This window comes from Aspergillus pseudodeflectus (genome assembly GCF_044049435.1).
Source record: "Aspergillus pseudodeflectus strain CBS 756.74 chromosome Unknown BJX68scaffold_8, whole genome shotgun sequence".
NCBI classification, from domain to species: Eukaryota; Fungi; Ascomycota; class Eurotiomycetes; order Eurotiales; family Aspergillaceae; genus Aspergillus; species Aspergillus pseudodeflectus.
This window is the reverse complement of record NW_027263784.1, coordinates 505,205-530,426: the sequence shown is the minus strand read 5'-3', so window position 1 is coordinate 530,426 and position 25,222 is coordinate 505,205. Positions and strand designations below refer to the sequence as shown.

Sequence of the window (25,222 nt, the reverse complement as noted above, 5' to 3'; positions counted from 1 at the left end):
CCTGCATGGAAAAGGTTAGGGGTCGATAACTCCAGCCCAACTGATGGGAGGATCCATTGGCACTGCAATTGGGCGGTCAAACAGAAGAGGCGGTGGGAATGAGCTCTGATTTACGGGGTTCTTTGCATGCCCCTCGTTGCTTTCCATCAATCTTCCGACATTGCCTATCCAAGAGCTTCTCCTCAGGTACGTGCCGTCAGTGCTCGGTGTGGCAAGGGACTGACGACTAGTACCCAGTTTTGTGGTCGCGTTTTCCATCCTTGAAGATCAACCTTGAACCTTGTTTGCAGCCGGTATCGATTGGGTTTGAGAGTCTAAGATGTCGGACCCAAAGTACGCGCAGTCTAAATTTCTCTCCAAGGGCCCGCTGGTATGTCCCAGCATTTGATTGCCATATGCATTTGCAGGTTTTGTGTTGCTTCGTTGAACCAACTGACAGAAAGCGGCCTTAGGACAACAGCGAAGCAAAATGGGCAACTCTAGTCAAGACGAACTACTGCGATCCGAATGGGGTTGAAAGGACCTGGGAATCGGCAGAACGACTGGTAAGCTCGCCTATTGAAACCGGACAGTGGATGTCACGCCTTGGCTTCGGCTTAATGCGATGCCACACCTCGTACTCATGCCCCCGGGCCGCTATTGCCGTTGCCGCAGGATCATAATAGCCAATCGCACCCTTGCTTAACCAGGAAGCAAACAGGACATTGCCGCATTTGCTCGGAATCTTTACTGATTTGCACTCGTCAAACAGACTCGGCCCGCGAACTGTGAGGTGGACGGAGTGGGTATTGTGACCATCATGGACAAGGCCACAGGCCCAGAGCTTCTCCTCCAAAAACAGTATAGGCCTCCCATCGACAAGGTTGTTATTGAAGTGCCAGCCGGACTGATCGATCCAAATGAGACGGTCGAAGAGTGCGCAGTGCGTGAGCTCAAGGAGGAGACGGGCTATGTGGGTGTGGCCGAAGAGACGAGCACGGTCATGTACAACGGTAAGTGGTAGTCGCGAGAGCTATAGTCAACAACGCTAATCTTAGCATAGACCCAGGTTTCTGTAATACAAACTTGAATATGGTACACGTTCGCGTGGACATGTCCTTGCCTGAGAATCAGAACCCCAAGCCGCAACTCGAGGATAATGAGTTCATTGAGTGCTTCACCGTTCCGCTTGCTTCGTTGTTTGACGAGATGAAGAAGCTAGAGGCCGAAGGATACGCAATCGATGCTCGGATTGGAACAATAGCGGAAGGCATCGAATTGGCAAAGAAGTGGAAGCTGTGAGATAGACGTCATTCGTGTTGTTATAGATCGATAGACTTTCCATTTCATCACCTATCCCGCGATGTCATGGTTGTAGTGGACCAGATGGACTGCAGCCCGCTGACACTCTATTAGACTTTATTGTCTCTCTTGAGCCCCGTGTATAGTGCCCATGCCGCAAGAGTTTTTCCGTCTCGTATGCCCTCTTTCCAGATATCCTTCAACGGCACCACTTTCAAAGTGATCTTCTCCCCATGCTCTCGCAGACCAGTCAATTTTCCTTGTAATGCCTCGATATCTTTGCGTGGCAATCGCTTGTTGCACAGGAATAAAGGTATAAACTCGTCACTCCCGCCAGGCGACGGGTACACTCCTTTCTGTAGAATTTCGCCGTCTGCCGCTTCATTCGATGACTCTAACGCCAGAGATGTCATATCTATCAGCTCGTTCTGTGGAATAGTCAACCCTGTTTCTTCCTGGATCTCTTCCGCCGCTTTTCCTGCAAAGGCACCGCTGTCATCAAGCATACCGGCGGGGATCTCGGAGAACGCAAGCGAGCCGGCGGGAATGCGGGGCTGTACGGTTAGAACCGCCCATTTGTCGTCTTCTGATGTTGGGGGAACATCATTCGGCTGAAGGAGAAGCTATTCAGAGAAAGTACTAGTGAGGACTAGATTCTATTAGAGCTTGGAAAGTGGAATCGAACACTTACCAGCATGCCAACACTGCCGCCCCGTAGAAAAACGCTGCCGGGGAGGCGCTCCCCACCGGTGTTGGAGACGTCGGCCTTTAATTTCACAAAGCCTAGTCGCCCTCCGCCAAAGAAGTCCACAGCCTGGACCTCGATTCCACGGAGAACATAGGGGTCCTTGTGGAACTCGTGAGATGGCTGTTGCTGCTGGCTCAAGGAGTGCTGCAAGGTGTCAAACCAAGCTCGAAAGGCTGGAAAGCGCAATAAATCATCCTTGGGCAGTTCTTTCGGGCAGCTGATGGGCAAGGATCCGAGTCCAATGCCGGGCGTCGAGGTGGTGGTCGACATCGAGAGCCTTGTCGTCGTCGTCAATGATGGTGGAGCTGGGCGCAGGGAGGTCCAGGCAAGGAGTTGCCAGGGCTTGATTCTCTGAATCATGAGCCGAGGCCCCGAAATCAAATTAGCTGCGAAGGGAGAGAAGTCCGATGAGGCGTAGATAGTGCTTGTGTCGGATAATAATCAGACCACCAGTGTTGCAGTCCGGTCTTGCGACATCTTTGGGGAATGTGGACTGCGGACGGCTAAAGCCGAGGCGCGCGGACATGACGTTCTCGTCGGGAGCTGCGGGAGCCACCCACTGCTTCGACTTATCATCAGGTCATCGGCAGCATCAGTGGATCATTTCGCATCCGCAGTATCATCCTGCGATCCACGGATGGATTCAGGGATGCCTGTCAGTCAAGTTACAACAGGCGCAATGCACCCGAGGCCACACAGTGGTGGCGGTCTGTCAGCTCCAGCGCTCCTGGGCGTTCATAGCCTGACAGATCACCTTTGCGGGGTTTCGATCACCAGGTTCACCTTAGTTCCTTTGCTGACATTCGCCTGGGCTGACTCGAGAAGCGAGCTATCCTGGAGGAGCCCATTCCCATTTGTACCCCGTAATCTGCTCTCGCCTTTCGCCTCCTGGTCTGAGCACCGTCGTTTCTTTTTCCCTCAACCCCTGTCCCCTCGCAACCCCCCAACAAATGGAAGTCCCTGGTTGCATGGGTTGAGGTGTACTAGGATAATTGGTGGTGGAATCCTAACTGTGCTTAGCACATCCTCCTTTGACTTTTCCCAAAATCTTTCCCTTTGGCTTTCGGTCGTGATCATTCTTTTCGCACACTGACGTCTCGTCCTTTCGGCTGTGTGCGGCTACGCTTCCAAGGTTGAGCTTTACCTACTTCTTTGCACTTGCGCTGTGGTAGTCTGGGAGTGTTCGGTCTCGCCAGAGGAAACCCCCCCCAAAAAAAGCGCTGCAGAGGACTTTAATATTAGCATTGGGCTCATCACCGTCCGGATCGAAGCCTCACCCCAAGTTATCCCAGACAGCGGACTCTACATGTTGCCTTTTTCTCCCAGGAAGGATCCTACTGTGCCATAACATTTGTCTATCTTCGAAATATGATGGCCTCTAGAGCCTCAGTTTCCACTAGCCAGTGCTAAGGCAACGTTCTCTCCTGGACCCGTTCATCTTGCTCTCGGATCCTATGCGGTCGTGGCATCAGATTCAAAATACAAACCCTACACTATTCTTTCAAGCCTGGGCTTTCATTTGGCCAAGCGCTCACCTGTGTTGAACAAGCCGTCTGGCTGCCGCTGTTCTTATTGACTGGTGTCATAGTGAGACATGTGCAGGCCCCAGTTTGTCTTCAAAAGCATGCTGTAAAGGCCACAATTTTTGCACTTTGGGCATGCTGCATTATCTCTGGGGAAATTCTATTCAATAACTCAAAAGGCACCGCCCCCCTATACTAATACAACTTGAAGGGACTGTGTTCGAATTTAGGGTATTACAAGGTTTGTTCCATCTCCTAGTCATTCTTTCGTTGAGACCTTCATACAATGTATCTCAATAACCTTCTTCATCTGACTCTCCTCCCTCATATTCGCAGGTCCCTTCTCCACAGTCCATTAGGATAAAGTCGATTCCACTGACGCAGGCCGCCGTTATCTGTCTCAAAATAAGCTACTCATCGTCACCGGAATATTGTCCTCGTGCTCTCAGAAGCTCTAGGGGTCCCTGATATTGCGTCTCAGCTAGGACACATCATCCGCTCTCTTCACCCAGGTGATATTGCCGCTCCAGATACTCGTAGTGCAGTATCTGTGAGCTCATCAACATGAATTCCGAATTCCAGCAACCAAGCGTGCAAGACTCTGGCTTCCCGACTTCTACTCTCCCAAACGCCAGTCACTATGTCGATTATACGCAGCCATTCGATCCGTCAACTTCCTTTTACGAGCTCCCCTCTTCAGCTTCTGACGGCCAAGGTCAGTTTCCTCCCAGATTCATGACAAGCAACAGCTCACCGAGAGGCTGGGCAGGGTATTCATTACCTCAGTTCGTGGCGAACACACTTGTTACTAGTACGGGGGATATGGCACCTGCTACCGGATATCCCACTGCACCGTTCGGGACAAACCAGAGCACGGGTCCTGTAACTAGCACTCTCGACAATACTCCCATTAGCTTCTTTTCCAACGTCGACAGTCTTGGTGCCTTCTCGCCCCAGTGGTCTACCCTTGCACAATCGGCAAACCAACCAGTCTTCGGTACATCGACTCAGCTTGTTCAAATGCCAGAGGCTTTGCAGTCGATCCAGTTTCCATACATCGCCCCTATGCGGGGATCATTTCCAGCTCAGTTCTTGACTACCATTCAGGGTCATCGTTCTGATACAACGCAGCGCTCAACCCAGACTGCCCAACCCAGAATGAGAGCGGAACCGCCCACCACCGCCAGCGAAGTGCCACATTTCAGAGAAGACCCATTTGTCGTTTCGCAACCCTCGCGATCTGGATCAACTTCGGGAAGCAACCACCAGAGGCGGCACCAACGGACAAATAGCCTAGCCTCGCCGCCGCAATACCATGTTTCTCGACACCATCGGTCTCGCTCTACTACCCATTCTTCCCGATCTCGAGCGCGCCCACAGACCAATGCTACCTCAGCCATTATGCGAGATCCAAACTATCAAGACCCGGAATACCACCCTTCCACCTCCGCCCCAACCACCCATACCCCAAACACAACCTCAGCCCCACCACCTCGACACTCGGACCGTCCAGACAACCGCGCCCGCCTCAACGCCTACCTCCGTAACATGCATCCGGCCGACGTCCAAGCCATGTACGAAGAAACCGTCCGTCACGGCTGGGCGCAGAAGAAAGGGCTCGACATCCCACAAAATGACCGTCCCGAGCCGAAGGAAACGGAAGAGCTCACCCTAAATATGGAATGTAAAGTCTGTATGGCGCAACTCATCGACACAGTGTTGCTCCCCTGTGGCCATGCGATTCTATGTCGCTGGTGCGCGGATCAGCAATTCCCCACGTACAAGGGGCAGATCAAAAGCAAGGCGCCCTGTCCAATGTGTCGGGAGACAGTAAGGCAGCGGGTACGTTCGTTTTTTTAGAGTTTAGCACGTTTTCTACTTTTGTTCAAGAGAAGCTTGAATCGCTCTTGGAACGTTTCTGGTTGGAAACTGTATAACTGACTTTTTGTGATCCTAGCACCGGATTTATTTTCCGTAACTCTCCTGCAATGGAGATGGATACGTAGCATTTCGCCCTTATTTTTCATCACCTTCTTTTGGCTCGGCCGGAACCTCCGGCTTGCATTTTCCTTCCTGCGGAACTGACTAATAACGAGCTATGAAATGACTATGGATGTTACGGCTGAGGTTTGAATAGACTGGTATGGCGTTGCGTTCTCTCATCTTGCTTCGAAGGTTCTTACTCTTCGCTTCCTCTTTTTCCTCCTGATCTCTTTCTTTGCGCGGTTTTATCTTCTACACACGATGCGTTTTCCAGATACCTGATGTGGCTCCTTGGTCTATTTGACCGGAGTTGAGGCTTCTCTACTTTCCTTGATTGTTGTAAGGTTTTCTCCGGACTGCATTTTCGATACATAAGCCGCGAGTTGGTTCCATGGGTTGTCTAATACTAGTTATGTGGCTAAGAATAGTTCTCTCGTCGATTATCTGATTAGGTGAGCAGATTGTAGTTTTCAAGCCAGTTTGAAGCTGAGTCACGGCGATAATTTGATGGTCTGATTTTTAACTCTCTTTTGAGCTGCCTTCCGTGATAGGTTCCTCATAGGCAACGAGGCTAAACAAAGGGTTTGTTCCTAGTTACCCAACTTGTACGTGTTTGTAAAGGCGAGCTGGCCATGGAAGCGTACGGTTGAAGGCGATCACGAGAGCTGTCAAATCATATAAAGAGTAAACTCACCTCCAGCTCAGGCATCTTGACGTCAGCAATGATAGGAATATTGCCTTTCAAGGTCTTGACGTCCAGAAGGTTGCCTGTTGTATGTAGGTTGGCCTATTGTCAGAGGAGCTAGGAACAGCGATTTGTTGGCTCTCGACCACCAGAAAAGAGCCCAAGTCACTCAGCATCGCTAGAATTGTTGGCATATGAGTCACAGGACGCTGGTTCCCGGTCGAGGACCCAACCATATTATGACTCGTTTGAGCAACTGGCTTGATATCTCATCTTTCCCATAAACGGCGAGCCCATCGAGCTACGGCGGTTGCTTCAGTTCTGCTTGGTCCTTGGTGTTTTGTTCTGTAAGCAAGCCATTGAAAGTATCCAGCCTAACCAGCAGCCAGGAGCTGCATAACAACCCACAGAACCGCTCGCGGTCACGGAGCCCACCGCCGACGGCAACACGTCGGGGCGACGCGCAGAATGTCGGCGTCACCTATGACTCATTCCTCGTTCACAGAACATCGATGAATGACTTGGCTGGCGATGTAGATGCTTTGTACTCTGGATTGCGTTAGGTGGTTATGATGAGGCCCAAGCAGCAGTATCATGGATTGGGCATATGCATCATGCAGACAATGAGCCAACAACGGACTTTGAAGATGAAGTTGAACTGGTTGATAGGCAGAGGACTCGGAAAACGTGAGATAACCCAAGGCTATGTAACTGATACTGGAAGCGAATATCCAGCTTAGCGGCGGATATGTTAGCAGCCCTGACGGGGCTAGGAGCCCAAATTCGAAAGCCCACTCGGACGTTGGAAGTGGCGTGCTGATCACGAATTAGAGTTGTTAGTCGAACTTGTTAACAGTTACTGAGCCTTGTGAAACGCAGTCCTTGTACGGAGTACTCCAGGGTATAACGGTGGCAGTGGGATGACTGAGCTACATAAACGCAGCTTCCGCTGGCCACCATTCAGGCTTGAAAGCGATCAGAAGTAAAGAGCGGTGTCCACGTCGGGCGAACCGATGATCTGGCTCGTATTCCAATTCCTAGTCGGGTGGAAAGATCCGAAGACGCTTGGTCGAGATTGGGTAGTCGCGGAACCAATGAATAAATCGTCGACGATGAATTCGAAGATGAATTCGAAGGTGGAATACTCGGGGGAGGCTGTAGGAGATAGGATGCAGTCAGACTTGTGATAAGAAGGTCAGTTGATGTTTGCCTGTCTCCCTTGATCGAGACCGGATCGGATCTTCAGGAGGCAACTTGTTTACTTGAAGGCTTGGAGCATCAGCCATCAGGCAACCTCCGTGCTTCAACTGGGTCAGATCGTGAGACATTATGGTGAACATTTTGGCATTGACCGCGTGCCGGCTAGGGGCGGGAAATGGTGAAGAAGAGACTCGCAGGACGCAGTGAATCAGCAATGCCAGATGCTCCAGTGGGAAAAATGCAAAGATCGATCGGCGTGGGGAAGAGCAGGAAAGGAAGGAACTGGGAGGAAAAAGGAACGAGTCGGCTCCGCAAGGCAACTACTCAAACTCCTCGTTGGCGCGAATCTCAGCAGGTCAGGCGCCGGCCCTGCGAATCCTCGACATAATCAGCATTCTAACGCTTATTCCCCGAGCCCATTAAAAGTGGTTAATATACCTTGAGGAGGAAGTAACCCAACTTCACAGCCTTTTGCTCCCCCGATTTGCTTTTGCTCTGCTCTTCAAGAGTTCCAGAGAATCTTCCATGTGCTTGTGTGGGCCCTTGCCGCCATTCGCCAGTCATCGTGGGTTTCTAGGCAGAGAGCCCGCTGAGGCACAGTCTCCAGATTAGTTGCCTAGAGCGTCTGAAGATTCTCCAATGTCATCGCCTTGTCGCGATTATAAATTACCTTGGTCCAAACCCCAAGCTGCTTTTCAACGTGGTCTGGCTTCTTGGTAGGTAGCTCTGCGCCCTGCGTCTTATTTGGCGCTGCAGATGTTCGTCTGCTCCCCGTGCGCACGTTGATGTCATCAACTGGGCCTGTTGCAAACATCGCTGTTTTCTTCCTCGCAAATGTATCATTCGTGCGTATTATTTCTCTCCTCACGATTTATTCCTCTTCCCCAATCGTCCATGCTCGCCGTCGTTGTTTTGCAGCTCGGGGTTTGCCGACCACTGATTAGATCAGATGACGTGTTTCATTATTTCGAGTCAACATAAACCATGAGTGCTGGCAAGGAATCGCCTCCTTTGCGCCGTGGGGATAGCGGGGATCCTGACCCAATTTCCGAGCGGTTGCCTTCAGTTACCATAGGCTCTCCTGGACCGGATCTAGAAGGGAACAGCTCGCCTCGGTGAGTAGGGAAATAATTTTGCCCATCCAGCCTCTTTTTCCCGCACGGTATCTTCTATCTACCGTACCGGAGGAGCCTTCTAACTGATCTACCAGGAGGTCTCGCGCGGCGATACTATCAGACGATGGATCAATGGCCTCCAATCGAGCACAGCACCCCGCCAGTCTCTCCTACACCAACATGAGAGCTGGATCTGGGGAGCTGCCGGATGACTATGCCATGAGTGCCGTGAGCGATCAAGCTGCTGAGTTTATGCCCTCGGATCAGCCTCAACCAGGCTCTCCACAACCACGAAAGGCCCCTCCGCGGCATAGGTCTGGCACCTCGCGCAGTCGCCCTCTCAGCCGAGCAGCAGTGGATAACTGGACCGGAAAAGCAGTTGCTGGTGGCAGCGAGTCTCGGCTGCGGTATTCTGTAAACTCAACGGATGATGCGAGGGCCGGCGATACTGGGCCTTCCCGGTTGCAGCAACAACAGCAATTTTTCCGCACGAGTACAATCTCGAATGACGAACGGTTTTCCGCTGGCGCAAGCCCCCGACCTGATGAAACTGGCCCGTCATCGAGGGCATCCGGCGAAACGACAGAGAATTCAAGCTATGGCCAAAAGTCTGCAGGGCGCCTAGACAACGATCAGACGTCCACTGGAGGATCTAATGTGGTTGACGGAGGTACAGCATCTTCTCGGATCTTGCTACAGCCAGAAACTGAACCTCCAACAGAAGAGCAGCTGACCAATAACATCCGCTCAATCTATGCCGGTCTTCTCATGGTGGAAGAGAAATGCATCGAATACATCAAAATCCAGTCCCAATCGAAGAAAGAATTGTCCCCGCAGCAATGGCAGAAGTTGATCCTCGTACATCGATATCTCCTGCAGGAGCACCATGACTTTCTGCTGGCTACACAGAACCCCGTTGGGGATCCGTTTTTAAAAGGTCTCGCTCAAAAGTACTCTATGCCAGCTCGGTTGTGGCGCCATGGGATTCAAGCTTTGCTTGAGTTACTGCGTCGTCGACTTCCTAGCTCCTCGGAGTACATGCTGACATTCATACATCTTGCTTACTCTATGATGACTCTCCTCTTAGAGACCGCTCCTGCTTTTGAAGAAAGTTGGATTGAGTGTCTTGGTGACATCGCAAGGTACCGCATGCTCGTTGAAGAAGCTGATTTCCGTGAGCAGGAAGTCTGGGTTAGAATTGCAAGATATTGGTACAATGAAGCTGCGGATAAGAACCCGGACGTTGGTAGAATCCAGCATCATCTTGCGGTCCTAGGCCGACCAGATATTGTGCAGCAGCTATTCTACTACACCAAATCCCTGGTATGCAACCGCCCGTTCGATGGAACCAGGGAAAGTATATTCCTCATCTTTAATCCAAGCCTGAAAGGCTCAAGAACTGCTCACCATCTTCCGGGGGTAATAACAGCCTTTGTGGCTGCGCATGGCTACCTTTTTACAGGAGAACTTTCAGGACAATTCACGAGCACTTGTGACGAGTTCCTTTCGTCCTTGTCACAGTATGCGAATCGAATGGGTTCCGCATTCAAGGTGCATGGAGTCTACATCGTTTCTTGCAACTTTGCTGCTGTTCTCGAATATGCAGCGCCCCGTGCGCTTCTTCCTGACCAGTTTCGCGGGATCAGTACTCAATCAAAGTCTGTGGAAGACATTTATCTATGGTCTCACCGATATTGGACCCCGGTCGGCGATCTCAAAACCATAGAGTCCGATTTTCTTGCTTCCCGAGATTCCAAAACTATTTCGCCGCTCCTTTTTCATGGCTCATGCTTGGCGTTTCAGACATTGTCCATCATGCTCGGTCAAATCGGCAACAAAAACATATTTCCCTCGTTGCACATATCGCTCGCCTTTCTCTGGTGCTTAACACGAACTCCCAGCGGCATGAAACATGTTGAGGTTGTGGTGCCCTGGAAGCAGATTGCCGGATTTCTCAACACCCTGATCCGCAACTTTACAGATTTCGCCCTTGTTGAAGCACCGGGTTTTCCAATTCAAAACGAAGACAAATGGCTGCCAGAGGACTTTCTTATCCGTGGCCAGGTTTGGAGTCAGGGACTTTATCCTCCAGGATTCTTTATCAATGCGCCGAACGCAGACGAGGGTCGGAATCTAGAACCGCCGTCCCGAGATCTCTCGAGGATGCACAGGTGCTTGTGGCATGGAGTTAGACTTGCCAAGGTGTGTTGAAAAAACCAGGAATGCAGGCGTCCTTCATTGAAACTATACTAATGATTAAAAGTTCAACCGCTGGATGACATATGATTCAGAGACCCAAAGATTCTCAGCTACGGAATTTGCTTCGAAGCTAAACGAGCTAGCGCAGCTACATAGCCCGTTTTACGGCAAGGGGTTACAGCAAAGACCCGGCACTGATGTGGAAATGCATACCAGCTGACGCAGTCGGCTTGCATATCGTGGCTCTTCCAACAGAAAACCCATGTTCTCATACTTGGATGATTCGTCTGTCAAGCCAGAACACAGCCGACTTCTCTCGAAGCCTGACCTTCCAGAGATATTCGAAGGTGCAGTGCACGCGAGGCAAAAATGCCCACTTCGGACAATACCAGTGGTCGGTTACATACACCTTCAATGGTGTTCCTCAAACAGACTCAGCACTGCGCAAAGACCAGATGTGGGCTTGTTGGGGTAAAGTGAACCAACCAGGCCAGGCCAGTGAGTCTTTCGGTTCTTATATCTCGGGCTTGGGCTTGACTTCTTGAGATATCGCCGATCTAGATCTAAGTACATGTATATATAGTCCATGTTACCTACTATTTGGATCCAGATATGGAGGAATTCTAAATCGAATCTCGTATCTACCAAGGCAGAGTCATCAGCTTACGTGCGACTTGTCAGCCATACAGACTAAATTAGGCTGAGGGATGGCGGTGTTTAGTGAGTTCTTAGCGGTGGGGAAATCCAATGCGGCCCGCCAACCACCACCCAAAAGGACAAGCTGGCGACAGGAACCGTTGCACGTCCCCATCTTCTGCTCCTCCCCTCGTCGTCCTTCGCCAACTCTGACCTGCCTTCATAATGGTCATTGTATCCCCTGTCAAGCTTCTGCCTCGTTGATTCCCTATTGGCAAGAGCCCGTGTCGCATGGCTGGCCAAGAGTGCCTTGTCTTCATCCCATGAGAGCTCTCCGCTGCTCGCTACTCCAAACTTGGCATCCTCTATTGTTCCTACGGCATTAATTTCTTCTCGTTCAACCGGTTCTCTTTTTCACTCGGTTTAGATTCTCTCACAATGGCAGTGGAAGGTTGGGCAGACACCTGCGTTCACTGCGCTGAGCTGCTCGCTAGCGTACCCCTCTACATCATCTTCGCCGCAGTCTGCGCTACCGGGGCTGGACTATACGTCGCGGTACGCTCCCCTGGCCTGTCCCTAATACGAGAGAAAAGAACCCGATTCTAACTATATATAGCTTTATGTTTTCGTGACACTAGTCGCCCCGATACCGCGCAAGTCACTCCCAGAAGAAAAGACCTATCGCACGATCGCAGTTGATGGCTCAATAACAGAACCCCGACCACTGCCATCCTGGCGCGATATTTCAAAATTCAAAGATGGTGAAACGAAGCACCAATCAACCGACGAGGCCGAGCTCTTCATATCCCTGGTTGTTCCGGCCTACAACGAGAAAGATCGCCTCGGTGGCATGTTGGAAGAAGCGGTGAACTATCTGGAGCGGATGTACGGAACGCTGGCGAATGGGCACGTCGAGGAGAAAGCCATCCGGCAACGGAAGAACGCAGCAAACGGACACACGAATGGCACCGCGAGCGGCAAGGCAACGAATGCTATACCACAAGGAAAGGGTTGGGAAATTGTCATTGTGTCCGATGGCTCCACGGATAATACGGAGGAGATGGCGTTTTCCTTTGCGCGCGACCACCAGCTGTCTCTCCATCCAAAGGGGTACGCGGGTCCTTGGACTCCGAAGACCCAGGAAGGAGTGCATATCCCGCCGGGGACAATTCGAGTGGTTAGCCTGGCCCAGAATCGTGGAAAGGGCGGAGCCGTCACTCATGGAATGCGGCATGTGCGAGGTCAATACGTGATCTTTGCGGATGCTGACGGTGCGACAAATTTCGAGGATTTGGGGAAGCTGGTCAAGGCGTGTCAGGATATTGAGGATACAGACGGTCGTGGCGTAGCTGTGGGTTCCCGAGCCCATATGGTTGGAAGTGACGCTGTCGTCAAGGTAGGCTTTCACCCTTGCGATAGGATTTACGCAATACTAATACTTCGACAGCGCTCAAAACTACGCAACTTTTTGATGCATTCCTTCCATCTGATTCTGTGGTTGTTGACGCCGTCAAAGACCGCCACCATAAAAGACACCCAGTGTGGGTTCAAGCTTTTCTCGCGAGCGTCGCTTCCATACATTATCCCAAACATGCATTCCGAAGGCTGGATCTTCGACGTGGAAATGCTCATGCTCGCCGAGTTCTCGCGGATACCCGTCGCAGAGGTTCCTGTCGACTGGCGCGAGGTTGGCGGGAGCAAGCTGAATGTTCTACGTGACAGCATCGGGATGGCCTGGGGCCTCGCTGTCCTGCGAGCTGCGTGGTCATTAGGCGTTTATAGACGAACATGATATGTTGAATGATATTTCTTGGCATAGCTTGACTTGTTTTGGAGACTTGACGTTTATGTATCTCGGCAGGTTGAGCAATATTTGGAGACGATGCGATGTGCGAAAAGGATGAAATGGATTCGTGTTCCTTTCAGCTGCAATCATGCTGTGTTGTTTCAGGATCATACAATCCTCAACCAGTTAGGGGGGCAATTTCTCAGAACGGTGTCGTTGCTGATGGCAAGACGTGTAGTTAACTAGTGGTCTGATCAACAACTGGCACCTCCGATGAGATGAGTCGCCGTCAGCCATTGCAGTCATACTTGTTTTATGTCGGGATTGCACCATTCTTGAGTCGCCTAGTCTGGTCGTCCCATGTCTCGGTTTCAATATAAGCGGCCCATTCACTATGGCCCTTTACAACCAGTCTCTATAGCCTATACTCCAGACCTAGTACCTATCAAATCTTGAAGAACCGCAAACAAGAATGATCCCGCCTCAAAAAACCTCGCCCCTCCTGCGTTTACCCCCAGAGCTCCGGCTCCAAATATATTCCTACATTCTCGACATTCAAACACCCTATACATCCCTGCTAACAACCCACAGCAACCACCATCACCACAACCGTCCCCTGATAATCATCAACGACACCGGTAACAAATTCACCACGCGACCTCTCTATCGCTCCCTTCACATCTCTCCAGCTTGGGTCGGGCTGGCCGAAACATACAGCTCCAAAACGCAATGCAAAAAAGCACGAGCAGGACTACAAGGGCCTCTCTCCCTCCTCGCCGTTAACCACCAAATTCACGACGAAGTTGAAGACTACCTCTATAGCACACACACGCTCTTCTTCCTCAACTCGTTCGACCTCGACTCGTTGGGCCCCTTCCTCGATACACTGAGCACAACAGCACGGGCAAGAATCCGGTATATCGGCTTTGAGGTATATCTCTTCGTGCACAACGGCGCAAACGCCTCTGGCTCAAATACGCCGAAGCGAACTTTCCGGCAGTACGAGCGTGCGGCGAGGGTCCTCGAACAGAAACTGCCGAGCCTAACGGGAGTTGTCTTTTATTTCGATCCGTGGTTTGCAGCGTGCGTTGGGGGTGCGGATGGGGATGGGGCAGCCGGGTTCGGGCCTTGGTGTAATGAGAAGGAGGTGCTAGGGAGGGGTGTTGGGTTCTTGGGGAGGGTATTTGGGACCAGTGAAAAGGGGATGAGGAGGATGGAGATGGATTTCTTGCCCGAGGGGATTGTTGCTTGATCATCATCAATAATATGTGAGTACATCGTCCATCTATTGACGCTGAAACCCAGCTGACAGTTTTACAGTAATAACGCCGCCCTCTCGTCGAAGCCACCCACCAAACAACATCCCGATGACCCGAAAAGGAGTTTATATCCAAGCGAAAGAAAAAGGCGAGCGAGCTAGACTGCCCACCTTGAATACGGAAGACTGAATCGGGCGATCGCCTTTTGGTGCACACTGGTGGCTTTCCTGGGGCCTGGGGACGCACAAGCTGCAAGATGACGTTTGGAGATTGGTCTTGAGGCAAGCCACTGATATGTACGTTGCCGAGTCTGGCAGGCCTCGAGGACTCATACCTCCCCGGTGCAGCCCCGATGCCCCCACAGCTCCATCTGTATGTCAGTTCTATGGAGCGTTTTCTCCGGCAGCCGCTTGATTTCGTTGGTGGGTGTTTGAGACGACTTTTCTGCTGGAAGATGAGGAGGTGCGCATGTGGGGATATACAACGTAGTGCTGGGAGGTTGGTCATCACGCGATGAATGATGGAAAGGTGATAGATGAGTTCTTTGGTCTATTCTGTCTGCCATGTACAATAATATTGTTGATTTCAGTTGATAGATAATCTAGAATAGATTCCGAGAATCAAAGACTTTGCCAGGATCATCATCCATGACCCTCGCAGTAAATACAACGCGAAATATATCTTATCTGCAGATGTCACCACCAGCCCGGTTTGCTCACCCACGGGCCTCGGATATAATTGCTTCTTGTTTGCTTGAGTCAACTTGACCAGTGCGTGCGAAGATCATCCTGTTTGCAAGTTTCAGACGAGTCAATAGCTCTACTCTCATCTCAAAATATGAGCTACGTCATGGCACCCCTCGTGATCGGCCTCGGACTAGCATGCGATAGGAGATAGGCCAAGATGCCTGGAAATCGGCTGTATGACTTCGCGATGATGCTATATAATTTCCATTAATCCCTCGTCGTATCTATCTGTCTGTTTTGTTTGCTTTGTCTGAGGATCTGAGATCCGCCCTGTCTCGGCGGCCAATAGTCACCACTGCCTCAGTATCTCCCTGCTACGAAGTACATACAGACGTACCAGGTACTAATTCGCTCACATTGGGTTACGGAGACTGAAAAGTAAGTCCATTGCTTATTATTATTGCGTCCTGTGGGACGTGTCAGGGCCGGCGCTGTGAACCTCGAGACGCAGTTAAGCGCATCCGCACCCACTTGTCGCTCGATGGATGGACAGTGAGACTGCCTTCCCACTTTTCCTCGCACGCTGGTTGAAGTTTGATGAATTCCGTTCCTGGTGATTGATCCACGGTTGCGGCGGAGACCTCGAGCTGGGGAAATTGCTCTCGTCTCCACAGTCAATCGTTGCTCTTCTCATCGCATTCGCCAGCGATTATGGACTACTGACTGACCATTTGCTGGACTTCACAGGAGCACACCATCCCCCATCTTTCTTACTCCCTTTATGAGGGGCAAACAAAACTACCCCTGGCTTGTCGCAGTGCCTGAGCCTCCTGGCCACATCGCCACCTAGAACTCGTCGTTTTCGTCAAGAAGTTCGAATCCAAAATCAACCGCAAACAGTCATGAAGTCAGCGACTACCACCACCAAGCTCCCCAATGGGCATGGAAGCCTCTACAAGGAGGTGCGCTTTTCCCCTACGGCGACACCAATTCGCCGCTCGCACTCAGTGCCGAATAATCATCCCACCTTGAACCCGGACCCCGCGCGAGCCCTTGAGATGAAAAAGGAGACCCTTCCGGCTCTAGCGATCGGATACCTCGAGGAGTCGCGGTCGCTGCTTAATCGCCAGCGGATAAACTTCGATCGCGAGAGGATTCTCTTTGCGGAGGAAAGGCAGCTGTGGGACAAGGAGCGGGAGTTGTTGAAGATCCGCATTGCGGAGCTAGAGTCATTGCTGAAAAGCAAAGGCGTTGCGACCGGTGCTGTACCACCCACGAGTCACGGTATTAGCTTTTCGTCGTCCACCTCCCCTTCGCAGGTATGGGAGGGGTCAAGTCCCATGAGCAGGCCTACAAGGGTTTTCCCCGACGAGGAGAAACCAGAGATCCAAAGCCAGTTCCAGTTCCATTTGCCTACAGTCCTGGAGCAAGGGGGTGGTAGCCAGACAACAGGACTGCCGGCGCCGTCCCTCGATGCAGCGCTCTCGCCCAAGTCTCGTGCAACCGACTCAACGACAAGCGTCCCCGTCCCCATCGAGAAGCTCGACAGCAGGCTCGATGGCATCACCCTGAAATCATCCGCCCTACCGCCGGATGTGGTAGCCCGCGTCATGACACCCCCCTCACCTTCATCCCGAGAGACATCTCCCAACTCCTCCCACGACAAACCCTCCATGGAGAGGCGCAACAGCGTAAAGCTCAAGCTCTCCGACCTCGGCGCCCCCGAGAGGAACCTCGTCCGAGATGCAGGACACACCCCGATGGTTGTCATCGATCGCGACGTGGATACGGCACAGGGCTCCCCCGGCGAAGGGCCTGCGCTCGTCGAGGGACCCCTTACTCCGCCCGTAACCCGGGTGCGACAGCCTACAGAGCGATCTGATTCATATTTCTCGGGCGTGATCGATCTTCCCGAGGACCCTGCGCTCAAGGGGCCGTTATCCCTGGTTAATGAAAAGGACCACGACAACGACTTTCTTTCGGAGGTTGATCAAAAGCTCCTTAGCCAGGCGAGACAGATCCTGGGCGATGGGCCAAAAAGGGAGGATGCCAATGATGATGACGATGCCGGTGACGAGACTGCTGAGAAGCCCTCTGGTCAGGGCGAGGCAGAGCCTGAGATCAGGTTCAAGAGCACGACGAATTTTGGGACTGCGTTTGGACAGTCCATTTGATGACCCCTACGACAAATTGTATTCCTCACTTCATACAATATTTCATATCCTTCATCTACGTACAGATCAGGTCTTGTGTATACAGGAAAGGGACAGGCTTCTTTTCGACATTTTATTGTGTTCATCTCAAAATGTTTTCTCTTTTCTCTTCCTCCTTGATGGATATCACACACCAACCACATTTATGACAATGATGATTCTATCTAGACGTTCAGCCACAGCCTGGAGTACCATAAATCAATATCTTTCTCCCCTTTTGGATCCTGTACCTGAATCTAAGCCTGTCCTCGCCGCCACCCCTAGTACTACCTAGGTGTTCTCCTTGCATCTGTCTCATCCCTCTTGCACGATCTGACACAAGTATAGGCTTCGGACATTCTCATTCGCCTGCACGCTCTCCTAGAAGCTTCTCCGATGGCCATGGAGATGGAGATGGTACATCATCACCCAGGAGACTGGGAGGACATACACCTCCTGTACAGGTAGGTATACTGGCGAAGATGTCTTAGCTGAAGGTCTAGATCGAGATGAAGACATAAAAGGGCCTACAACTCACTACCTCGGGGAGTGATTTTGATATCCATTACTACAGTTCACTCTTTACTTTACAGTCACTTTCTAAACGCTCTTTCAACCTACATTTTCCTTGAAGCCCTACTTCATCGGTCCCTATTTCCATTCCATAAGGTTCTCTATCTATATTAACTTCTAGAACGGACACACACACATACAACACAGCCAACTACAGTCCTTCAGGATGCATACACCCAATGTCTCCGCCTTCCTATGCCTCCTCCTCCTAGCACCGTCAACCCTTGCAATCCCCGTTTCATCTGCATCAAAAGCCCTCATCCGCAAACAATCCACCACATCCACCTCGGACTCTTCCTCGAATTCAAACTCGCAGACAAGTACAAACACCAACGGCGGCTCAAACACGAACATCGGAATCCCCGACGGCCCCTACTACAACGACAACGACTTTTTCGACACGGCGTTCGGGGAGAATGCATCCGCCTCAGAGTCTGAGTCTTCGTCCCACTCGCAAGATCATGATGGTCCTGGCTCCTCAACATCAACCTCTACGTCCAGCTCTGAGGAGTCGGAAGACTCACACTCCCAAGTGACAACCGGCTCGAATACAAACATCGGCATCCCTGATGGTCCTTCGGTGAATCTGGGCGAGTGGTACGAGACTTCTTATGACGAGGCGGAGAACCAGTCACAGTCAGAATCGCATACCGACTCTCAGCCTCCCATTCCTGTTCCTGTTCCCCAGGAAGAAGAAAAACCAGAGGGAGAAAAAGAAGAAGAGATCCCAACGCCCTCTCTCCCTCTGCCCCCACCACCAACCTCGTTCCCTCACTCTGTTGATCTACCTACGCCCGTGCCTGTTCCGGGCGTTGGGACGCCGGTTGCGACTGATGGTCCTGAAGTCACGGAGGAGCATGGTGAGCTCGAGGAAGAAGATGAGGAGATTGGGGAGTGCCCCGCTCCAGGATCTGAGGAAGACGACGGAGCTCCGGCTGAGCTAGAGGTTGTGCATGAGCCGCAGGATCTTGTTGAGGAGATCAAGGAGGTTGAGGAGCCGGAGAAGATGTGTTCTTGCGCTTGAATGTTTTAAGTTACCTTTGTTTGATGGTTTATGGTTTTGCTAAGTTATGGGTAGGGCTGGGATAAGGTTTACTTTCTTTATCGTTGTTGGCGTTGGCATATTTATACATTTTAATACTGGAGTTGAGAGGTCAATTCAGGATAGAAGGAAGTATAATAGTGCAATCATTTGTTATTAACAGCATCGAGTCTTCATGAGCTTATTATATCAATCATATCATCCTAGTAACCCCAACGCCAAAAAAAAAGTACGACTAAAGAAAGAAGACGGGGAAATATACTCCAGGAGGTGCATATGGAGAGCGTTGGCGAGTCGCGGATGCACGATCACAGTCTAACAAAATCAAATTGGAACTGAGTCGAGGGCAAATTTATACCCCCATGGTAAAGTCATGTTCAATCCCGGGTGTCACACTCGCAATGAACTTCAAAAACACGACGAGGTACTGGTCCACCCTGATGGCGACTTGCTCGTCCTCTTCAGCCTGGAGAACTTCCCACTCGTCTCCGCCTGCCTGTGCAACTTGCGCGGCCTTGTCGCCTTGCTTTTGAGACTCGTTTAGTGATAGACCCTTGATGTCGTCAACGAGACCCTCCAGGCCGCTTTCTGCTTGCACGAGCTTGGCTTGTTCCTGTGGCGAGGAGGACTCGGCGGCTGCCTTGAGTTTCTCACGGCGGAGTTTCAAAGCGGCGTCAGCGCGGTCGAGGAGAGTTTTCATTACGGAGGCGTGTCGGCACGGGTGGACTGTGGCCATCTTGACGCTGCCTTCGAACCAAGGGAAGTCCTCTAGTGTGACAGTCTTGTCTTTGTAGTCGCCGACTATGTCTTCCATCATTAGGTGAGGTGGAAGAGGTTCAGATGGAGACAGGTAGCCCGATAGGTAAAGGCGGGGTGTGCGGTAAAAGTTGGCGTATGTAATGTAGAGGTTGTATGTGCGGATTGGCCTGGATCGAACTGTTAGCATGCGCAGAGCGAATAACAACAAGCTCTTGAAACGCACTGAGTAGTACTCGACTTCCCCACCGGCTCTCGAATGATGGCTTCCTCATCGTCATCATCTTCCATGTCCGGGATCTCCTCTTCCTCTTCAGCCTCCTCCCTCCCCGCCTCGTCAACAGTCCTCACATCCCGGATCGTACTCTCATGCCGCTCCCCACCACCGCCAGTCCTAAGCCATCCATCATCATCACCATCGCCACCGCCGTCCTCCCCCGAGCCACCAGACAGATAGTCCCGCACAATCTCGTCGTCGAGATGCGCATCCCCCGCAAAGTTATCGTTCAGTCGTCGGTGACAAGGTACCCCGCGGGTTACGAGGAACTGTTTCCCCGCGGGCAGATACGAGACGCGCTTTGAGGGCGTTGAAGCATCGGCCCAGGACCAGGACGGAAACTTGTAGACGAGGTAGTCGCCGGCGAGGACGAATTCTTCCGGTGTGATCTGGCCCGAGGCGCGGAAGGTTGAGGTTTTGGAGACGGGGGCGAGCCGGTCGCGCCAGGTTGAGAGGGTGGAATGAAGGATGTTCATTTTCTGTCCCCGTGTCCTTCTGTCCTATGTGAGTTGGATTGCAAGGGCGTTAGAAGGCGAGTAAAAGTGAGGTGTTGGGTGTTGTCTAGTCGCAAGGACTCAAGGAGGGGAAACGCTTATCAGTGAACAGATGTGGCGGTCTCGGGCTTCGCTGCCTGGGGCACGCGGGGTACTTGCACCATTGGATCATGTGGCTGAGGCTCGTCACAACGGTCAACCACCTGCACCTGGAGTATATTGAGTCAGACACCTGTGTCATTCATATTTCTGAAGGCTGTTTGTTCATCTGAGGCTGTGCTATATACAATACAGGCGGCTGAGGTAGCTTCTACCTGCTGACTTTACCAACGTCATATCGTCCGATAAGACAACCCGAAGTTGCCCATCGGAGCCTTGCCTGGTCGTTTCAGCAGAGCGCAAGGCTTATCTGGGTGCGATAATTCGGGCAGGATCTGCACTGGTCCGGCCATCTGGTAACGGGCCAGATATTGAGCTTACCCGTAGCTAGCTTTGGCAGATAGCAGATCAGATGCCCGGCTTTGCTGCTTTCTTTGAGTGAAGATGATTGCACAGAACTGCTACTAATCACTCTCCAGCCTCTAGCATCCTCCTTCGCTCAATCTCTGCGTCCACCTCTTCTGTATCTAGCGGGAGCATTCGGCCCTTCCACTTCTCGCTTTCTGCTCGTGCAAACCCCTCCATGCTTTGCATCGCGACAACGAGGAACCCAAGGTCCTCCCTGTCCACGTCAAAGACCTCCCACCACTCCCCGTCCACAAGCTTTACCCCATTTTCTCGAGCCGCTAGGTAGATAGAAGCGACCGCGAGGGCATTCGGTTGATGGGTCGTATATAAAAGCTGCGGGGAGAGAAGACTCGAGTTGAGATGCTCAAACGCTCTTCGCGCGACTGCTGGCGATGCGACGCCTAGAGTTTGAAGGTAGGTCAGGGTTATCGTGTGAGGTAGAGCGACGTGCGTGTTGAAACCGAGCGTTCGGAGAATGACCGACTCTATGCGCAAAAGGACTTGACGCTGGGCCTGGTATCCGCCTTCTGTAAGGTGATAGTGTTCGGGTACTGGTCCCTTGGGTTGCCCTTTCGGATTCACGAACCAGAGGGGCGAGGCCTCTCTCGACAGGAGAAATGTGTAAACATTCAGAACGGATCGGGGAGAGGTTGGCTGGAACGATAGCTTCGCGGTCATGTAGAGAGCGGCGGCGGAGACATCCTGTTTGTTTGGATCTTAATCAGTGAGCTTCTATTGACCTTTCGTTAAGTTGAAGTACCTTCGCGGAGTATATCCGGAGACTTCCTCCTTCTGGACCTAGCCAGAACCGAGTAAACGTCACAATGGCTTGAGCTATGATATCTTGCGACAATCGTAGAAGGATACCGGCAGCTTGAGTAAGCTGGGTTCCGGCAAAGCGAATGGATGTTTCCAAGTCGGTTGGAACACCATCAATGGAAGAGGAGGAGCTGGTCAACTGCTCCGGCGTAGCCAGCGCATTTGAAAGAAACTTTAACCCAGTTACCTCCCGAGGCATTTTGAGAGGGCTTGGAGAGTGAGTTGCAAAGTAGACTCAATCGAGCATCAGCTCAGTCTTACTCAGAGAATCAGTCGCCCTAGCCAAGTATTCCGTGATGAAATGCTGGTTGCTCGCCTTGCTTGGCAATCTCAAGCATCTCTCTTGTGCACTCTTCTGGCACTCTTTTCCGCACACCGCCTTTGGATTAGAGCAGTCAGACCAAATGACGAGATGTGGAATGTAGCTCCAAAAATGACATTTTTGAGTGATAAGGAGTTTTTGAGCTTCTTGGTGAACCTTGCTCGAATGATTGAGCGACGCTGAAGCAAAAATGAAGGTACGTACCAGGTTTAGTTCTTGATAGCTGCCTGGCTTCGTTCAGCAGCTTGGCAACGGCCAACGGTATCTACGGAAGTGCGGAGTACATCTTGCCCCTTTCGAGTGCATTTCACCCTTCGTCACCTTGATTGATATGGCCAATGAGCAAAGTCATGATGCGCATTTCAGGGCAAGTTACGTGATTTGCTCAAATATCCTCTTTCTCCAAGGAAGTGCCCCAGAGCGAGCGTATGGGAAGACTTGACCGAAGGATGACCTTCAATTAACCGTTTCACGTCTGGACCTTCCACGGCGATGACGAACGTATGGACGGCATGATGACGATAAAACAAAGGTTGATCCATATTGCTCCAGGCTCATCCTGCTGATTTCCCCAAAGATGTTAGTGTATGGGCCAGCACGGGGTGGAGCCTCGAGCGACGAGATTCGTTCAGCCACCGCATTTTCCGCAATATATACCAACCTCGTCATATTCTACCATCTGAAAACTGGAAGCTGTCTCAACTACTCGTGAACTAACCCCAATCTTGTCGATTGTGTCAAATATCAAGGCGAGAGCCGAATATCTTCAGTATCGACGACTCGAGATCGTGCCCATCGACGAGGCACGTGCGGATCAACGACTATCGCTAGTTCATTGCTTGGCGCCGGTTTCGTTGACCCCGATCTCGACTCCTTACCCCCTTGAGAGGACGGAGGCGCCGGGACTGAAATCTCCTTTTGATTTTCAGATCGGTTTCGAATCCAAAGATCATTACTATCTTTTCGACTGCGACCCCCATCACCCGGCAGCGCGTCGGACCAAACCACTGCTCAGTACGGAGCTGCTGCTGAACTGTTGTTCCCAGTCTCCTTCGACGGTCGACCACCACCGAAAGCGTGACGTGCATTGGATTGGACAGCACATCGACGTGGCATTCCAGTTCTCGCCCAGGTGGTGCGACTGACTGCATTCCTCGCTCATTCCAGTCACATCATCCATCCCTGCTGACCAGTCAAGGTCAAGCTTGACAATGCTCGCAGCGCCTGCGCACCCTTCAGCTACTGCCACGCCAACAATTCCCAACTGGACCCCTTCCTCGACGGTGGTTTCTTCGACCTTAAAAGAGAACAGCGATCAGCCTTGCAATGATCCACGCTTGTCCCACATCGAGACCCCTGCCGCTGCCCTGACACCCAACTCTCACACGCCATCGCCACTTTTGGAGACCCGGCGTATCCCGTACACGCTCTACCACCGCCGTGCGAATACGGAGGTAATTCGGCCGCGCGAGATTCGGCCAGGATCTAGGCAGTTATTCAGAGACCAGCCCCAGAGCTTCGAGGACCTAGACTACACTCGAACACGGCCTCTCCCTCCGAACGAGAATTCCGCAAGGAAGAAATTTGAAGTCGGCGCAAAGCTGTTGACGGATCTGTTCCAGGGCAAGTCCGAACAAGTCAACCTGGGACTCCTGTACCGTCAGGAAGATCAAACATCGGACATGGCTTCGACTGGAATGGATGGTTCGGGCAGCCAGGAGTCCTATAGTCCGTCATACACTACCTCGAGTCTCACAAGCCGCTCTCAGAAACGGATGACTGCGCCATCCCCATTGAAGCAAGTAACATCAACAAATCCTCTGTCATTCTTCGGGTTGAAACGTCAGGCTGAGACGAAACTCGACCTTCCCGAGCCCGCGGAAGATGAGCTTCTGAACCTAGATGTTGGCGCTGCGTTATTCCCTCCCGGCTCAAACGACTTGGGCCATCAGGAAGCCTTCGATTCTTTACGGCATAATGCGGAGAACGTTATTCGGCGGTTGCAGGCAGCCTACAAAGAACGGACATTCGCGCTACACGAGGTGCTCAACGAGAAGACAGAAAAACAGGAAGAGCTCGAGGAGACGCGAACACGCATCGGACACCTCAAAATCCAGTTGGATGGGATGGCTGAAAAGGTTCTCCGCCAGGAGAAAGCTATGAAAGCCATGGCAGAGGAGCTCGAGCAAGAAAGACAGCTGCGCCATCGGGAGGAAGAAGCCCGTCGACGAAGCGTGATGCTCGTTAAGCCCAGCGCCGATGATGAAAGTATATCTGACATATCGATCGAGCTCCAAGCCCCAAAGTGGAGCTTGAAACGGGCGAGCAACGGAACTCTTCCCAGCGACTCCGGCTTCGAGTCAGGAGACGAAAGTCTGGCAGAAAGTGTCTTCTCACGTCGGGAAGGACTCGATTCCCCGGCCTCAACGATCGCACCTTCGCCGAATACCTCACTGATCGCACTCCCCATCCCACCGTCTGCTACCCTGCAGCCTATTCAAAATGAACCTAAAGCTCCCGCACCTCCTGCTCGCCAGTCCACGTACGATAAGGTGATGAAGGGGCTCACGTCTAGTGGGATCACCAGTGCTTGGGCCGGCAGTAACTCCAAATGCAGGATCTGCCATGGTGTACCTTCTGCCGAGGCCTGGAGTGTCATGGGTGTCCTGAAGGAGGAGAATAAGGGGCTCAAGTCACGACTCGGTGAGCTGGAGATGGTGATAGACGACTGTTTGAGCCTTGTTGGGCCTTGATGCTGAAGCAGTAGTGATGACCGGTTGAGCTTTAGACGATGTTGGACATTTTGCGACCTTGATGGTTACCGTACAAAGATATTGTGCTCTGCTTTAGAAATATACCAGGTGGCTGCGTGGGAAGAAATGGTTAATTTATTTAGATCACAATGTTGGATAAATCTTGATCGAGTATCAGCTTTTTTGGTCTGAGAATAAGCCATGGCAACAAATTAAGGAGTGTTAAGCTCTTGTATGGTTCGTCGGGGGGAAGCGACCAAGTGGCCTCAAAACGGGTTAGCGCGGCTGGGGAAGTCGAAAGTGGCCAGCGAGGCGTTACGGAGATTCTCAACCTGACCTCCAACTCCCTCCCTCCTCCTTCTCTTCCACGTCGCTTCTTCCTTTCA

The 25,222-nt window shown here is 51.8% G+C and overlaps 11 protein-coding genes across 11 annotated transcripts; 8 read left to right on the top strand and 3 right to left on the bottom strand.

The window, feature by feature from the left end:
• Positions 1-113: 113 nt before the first annotated feature.
• BJX68DRAFT_205295 (MutT/nudix family protein) lies at positions 114-1,370 on the top strand. The gene is made up of 5 exons (XM_071037634.1): positions 114-186; positions 238-370; positions 453-545; positions 752-992; positions 1,043-1,370. Exons 2-5 carry the CDS (start codon positions 320-322, stop codon positions 1,279-1,281), a joined length of 624 nt encoding a protein of 207 aa, XP_070902421.1. The 5' UTR covers positions 114-186; positions 238-319; the 3' UTR covers positions 1,282-1,370.
• Positions 1,371-1,391: 21 nt separating this feature from the next.
• BJX68DRAFT_263752 (putative NUDIX family hydrolase) lies at positions 1,392-2,299 on the bottom strand (the record flags this gene model as incomplete). Its single annotated transcript, XM_071044770.1, has 2 exons — positions 1,392-1,904; positions 1,973-2,299. 2 exons carry the CDS (start codon positions 2,297-2,299, stop codon positions 1,392-1,394), a joined length of 840 nt encoding a protein of 279 aa, XP_070902420.1.
• A 1,273-nt stretch (positions 2,300-3,572) lies between these two features.
• On the top strand, positions 3,573-5,903 carry BJX68DRAFT_205131 (C3HC4 finger protein). The gene is made up of 3 exons (XM_071037631.1): positions 3,573-3,793; positions 3,889-5,394; positions 5,510-5,903. Exons 2-3 carry the CDS (start codon positions 4,117-4,119, stop codon positions 5,528-5,530), a joined length of 1,299 nt encoding a protein of 432 aa, XP_070902419.1. The 5' UTR covers positions 3,573-3,793; positions 3,889-4,116; the 3' UTR covers positions 5,531-5,903.
• Positions 5,904-8,490: 2,587 nt separating this feature from the next.
• Positions 8,491-11,198, top strand: BJX68DRAFT_205452 (uncharacterized protein). The gene is made up of 4 exons (XM_071037635.1): positions 8,491-8,582; positions 8,634-9,205; positions 9,257-10,737; positions 10,799-11,198. Exons 2-4 carry the CDS (start codon positions 8,668-8,670, stop codon positions 10,952-10,954), a joined length of 2,175 nt encoding a protein of 724 aa, XP_070902418.1. The 5' UTR covers positions 8,491-8,582; positions 8,634-8,667; the 3' UTR covers positions 10,955-11,198.
• A 183-nt stretch (positions 11,199-11,381) lies between these two features.
• BJX68DRAFT_205120 (dolichyl-phosphate beta-glucosyltransferase) lies at positions 11,382-13,490 on the top strand. Its single transcript, XM_071037630.1, has 3 exons — positions 11,382-11,925; positions 11,987-12,766; positions 12,818-13,490. The coding sequence occupies exons 1-3, from the start codon at positions 11,809-11,811 to the stop codon at positions 13,160-13,162; spliced, it is 1,242 nt and encodes a 413-aa protein (XP_070902417.1). The 5' UTR covers positions 11,382-11,808; the 3' UTR covers positions 13,163-13,490.
• On the top strand, positions 13,396-14,608 carry BJX68DRAFT_205194 (uncharacterized protein). Its single transcript, XM_071037632.1, has 4 exons — positions 13,396-14,227; positions 14,301-14,303; positions 14,394-14,424; positions 14,477-14,608. Exons 1-3 carry the CDS (start codon positions 13,629-13,631, stop codon positions 14,419-14,421), a joined length of 630 nt encoding a protein of 209 aa, XP_070902416.1. The 5' UTR covers positions 13,396-13,628; the 3' UTR covers positions 14,422-14,424; positions 14,477-14,608.
• A 773-nt stretch (positions 14,609-15,381) lies between these two features.
• BJX68DRAFT_230289 (uncharacterized protein) lies at positions 15,382-17,831 on the top strand. The gene is made up of 2 exons (XM_071039197.1): positions 15,382-15,539; positions 15,849-17,831. Exon 2 carries the CDS (start codon positions 16,004-16,006, stop codon positions 17,273-17,275), a length of 1,272 nt encoding a protein of 423 aa, XP_070902415.1. The 5' UTR covers positions 15,382-15,539; positions 15,849-16,003; the 3' UTR covers positions 17,276-17,831.
• A 73-nt stretch (positions 17,832-17,904) lies between these two features.
• BJX68DRAFT_204892 (putative cell wall protein) lies at positions 17,905-18,929 on the top strand. Its single transcript, XM_071037629.1, has one exon. The coding sequence runs from the start codon at positions 18,033-18,035 to the stop codon at positions 18,888-18,890; it is 858 nt and encodes a 285-aa protein (XP_070902414.1). The 5' UTR covers positions 17,905-18,032; the 3' UTR covers positions 18,891-18,929.
• A 112-nt stretch (positions 18,930-19,041) lies between these two features.
• Positions 19,042-20,655, bottom strand: BJX68DRAFT_230286 (ATG3/ATG10 family protein). Its single transcript, XM_071039196.1, has 2 exons — positions 19,891-20,655; positions 19,042-19,834 (listed from the first exon to the last, which is right to left on the bottom strand). Exons 1-2 carry the CDS (start codon positions 20,415-20,417, stop codon positions 19,261-19,263), a joined length of 1,101 nt encoding a protein of 366 aa, XP_070902413.1. The 5' UTR covers positions 20,418-20,655; the 3' UTR covers positions 19,042-19,260.
• Positions 20,644-22,258, bottom strand: BJX68DRAFT_230285 (putative cyclin). Its single transcript, XM_071039195.1, has 2 exons — positions 21,703-22,258; positions 20,644-21,644 (listed from the first exon to the last, which is right to left on the bottom strand). The coding sequence occupies exons 1-2, from the start codon at positions 21,958-21,960 to the stop codon at positions 21,003-21,005; spliced, it is 900 nt and encodes a 299-aa protein (XP_070902412.1). The 5' UTR covers positions 21,961-22,258; the 3' UTR covers positions 20,644-21,002.
• Positions 22,259-23,009: 751 nt separating this feature from the next.
• Positions 23,010-24,905, top strand: BJX68DRAFT_204885 (uncharacterized protein). Its single transcript, XM_071037628.1, has one exon. The coding sequence runs from the start codon at positions 23,295-23,297 to the stop codon at positions 24,834-24,836; it is 1,542 nt and encodes a 513-aa protein (XP_070902411.1). The 5' UTR covers positions 23,010-23,294; the 3' UTR covers positions 24,837-24,905.
• The last annotated feature ends 317 nt before the right edge of the window (positions 24,906-25,222 follow it).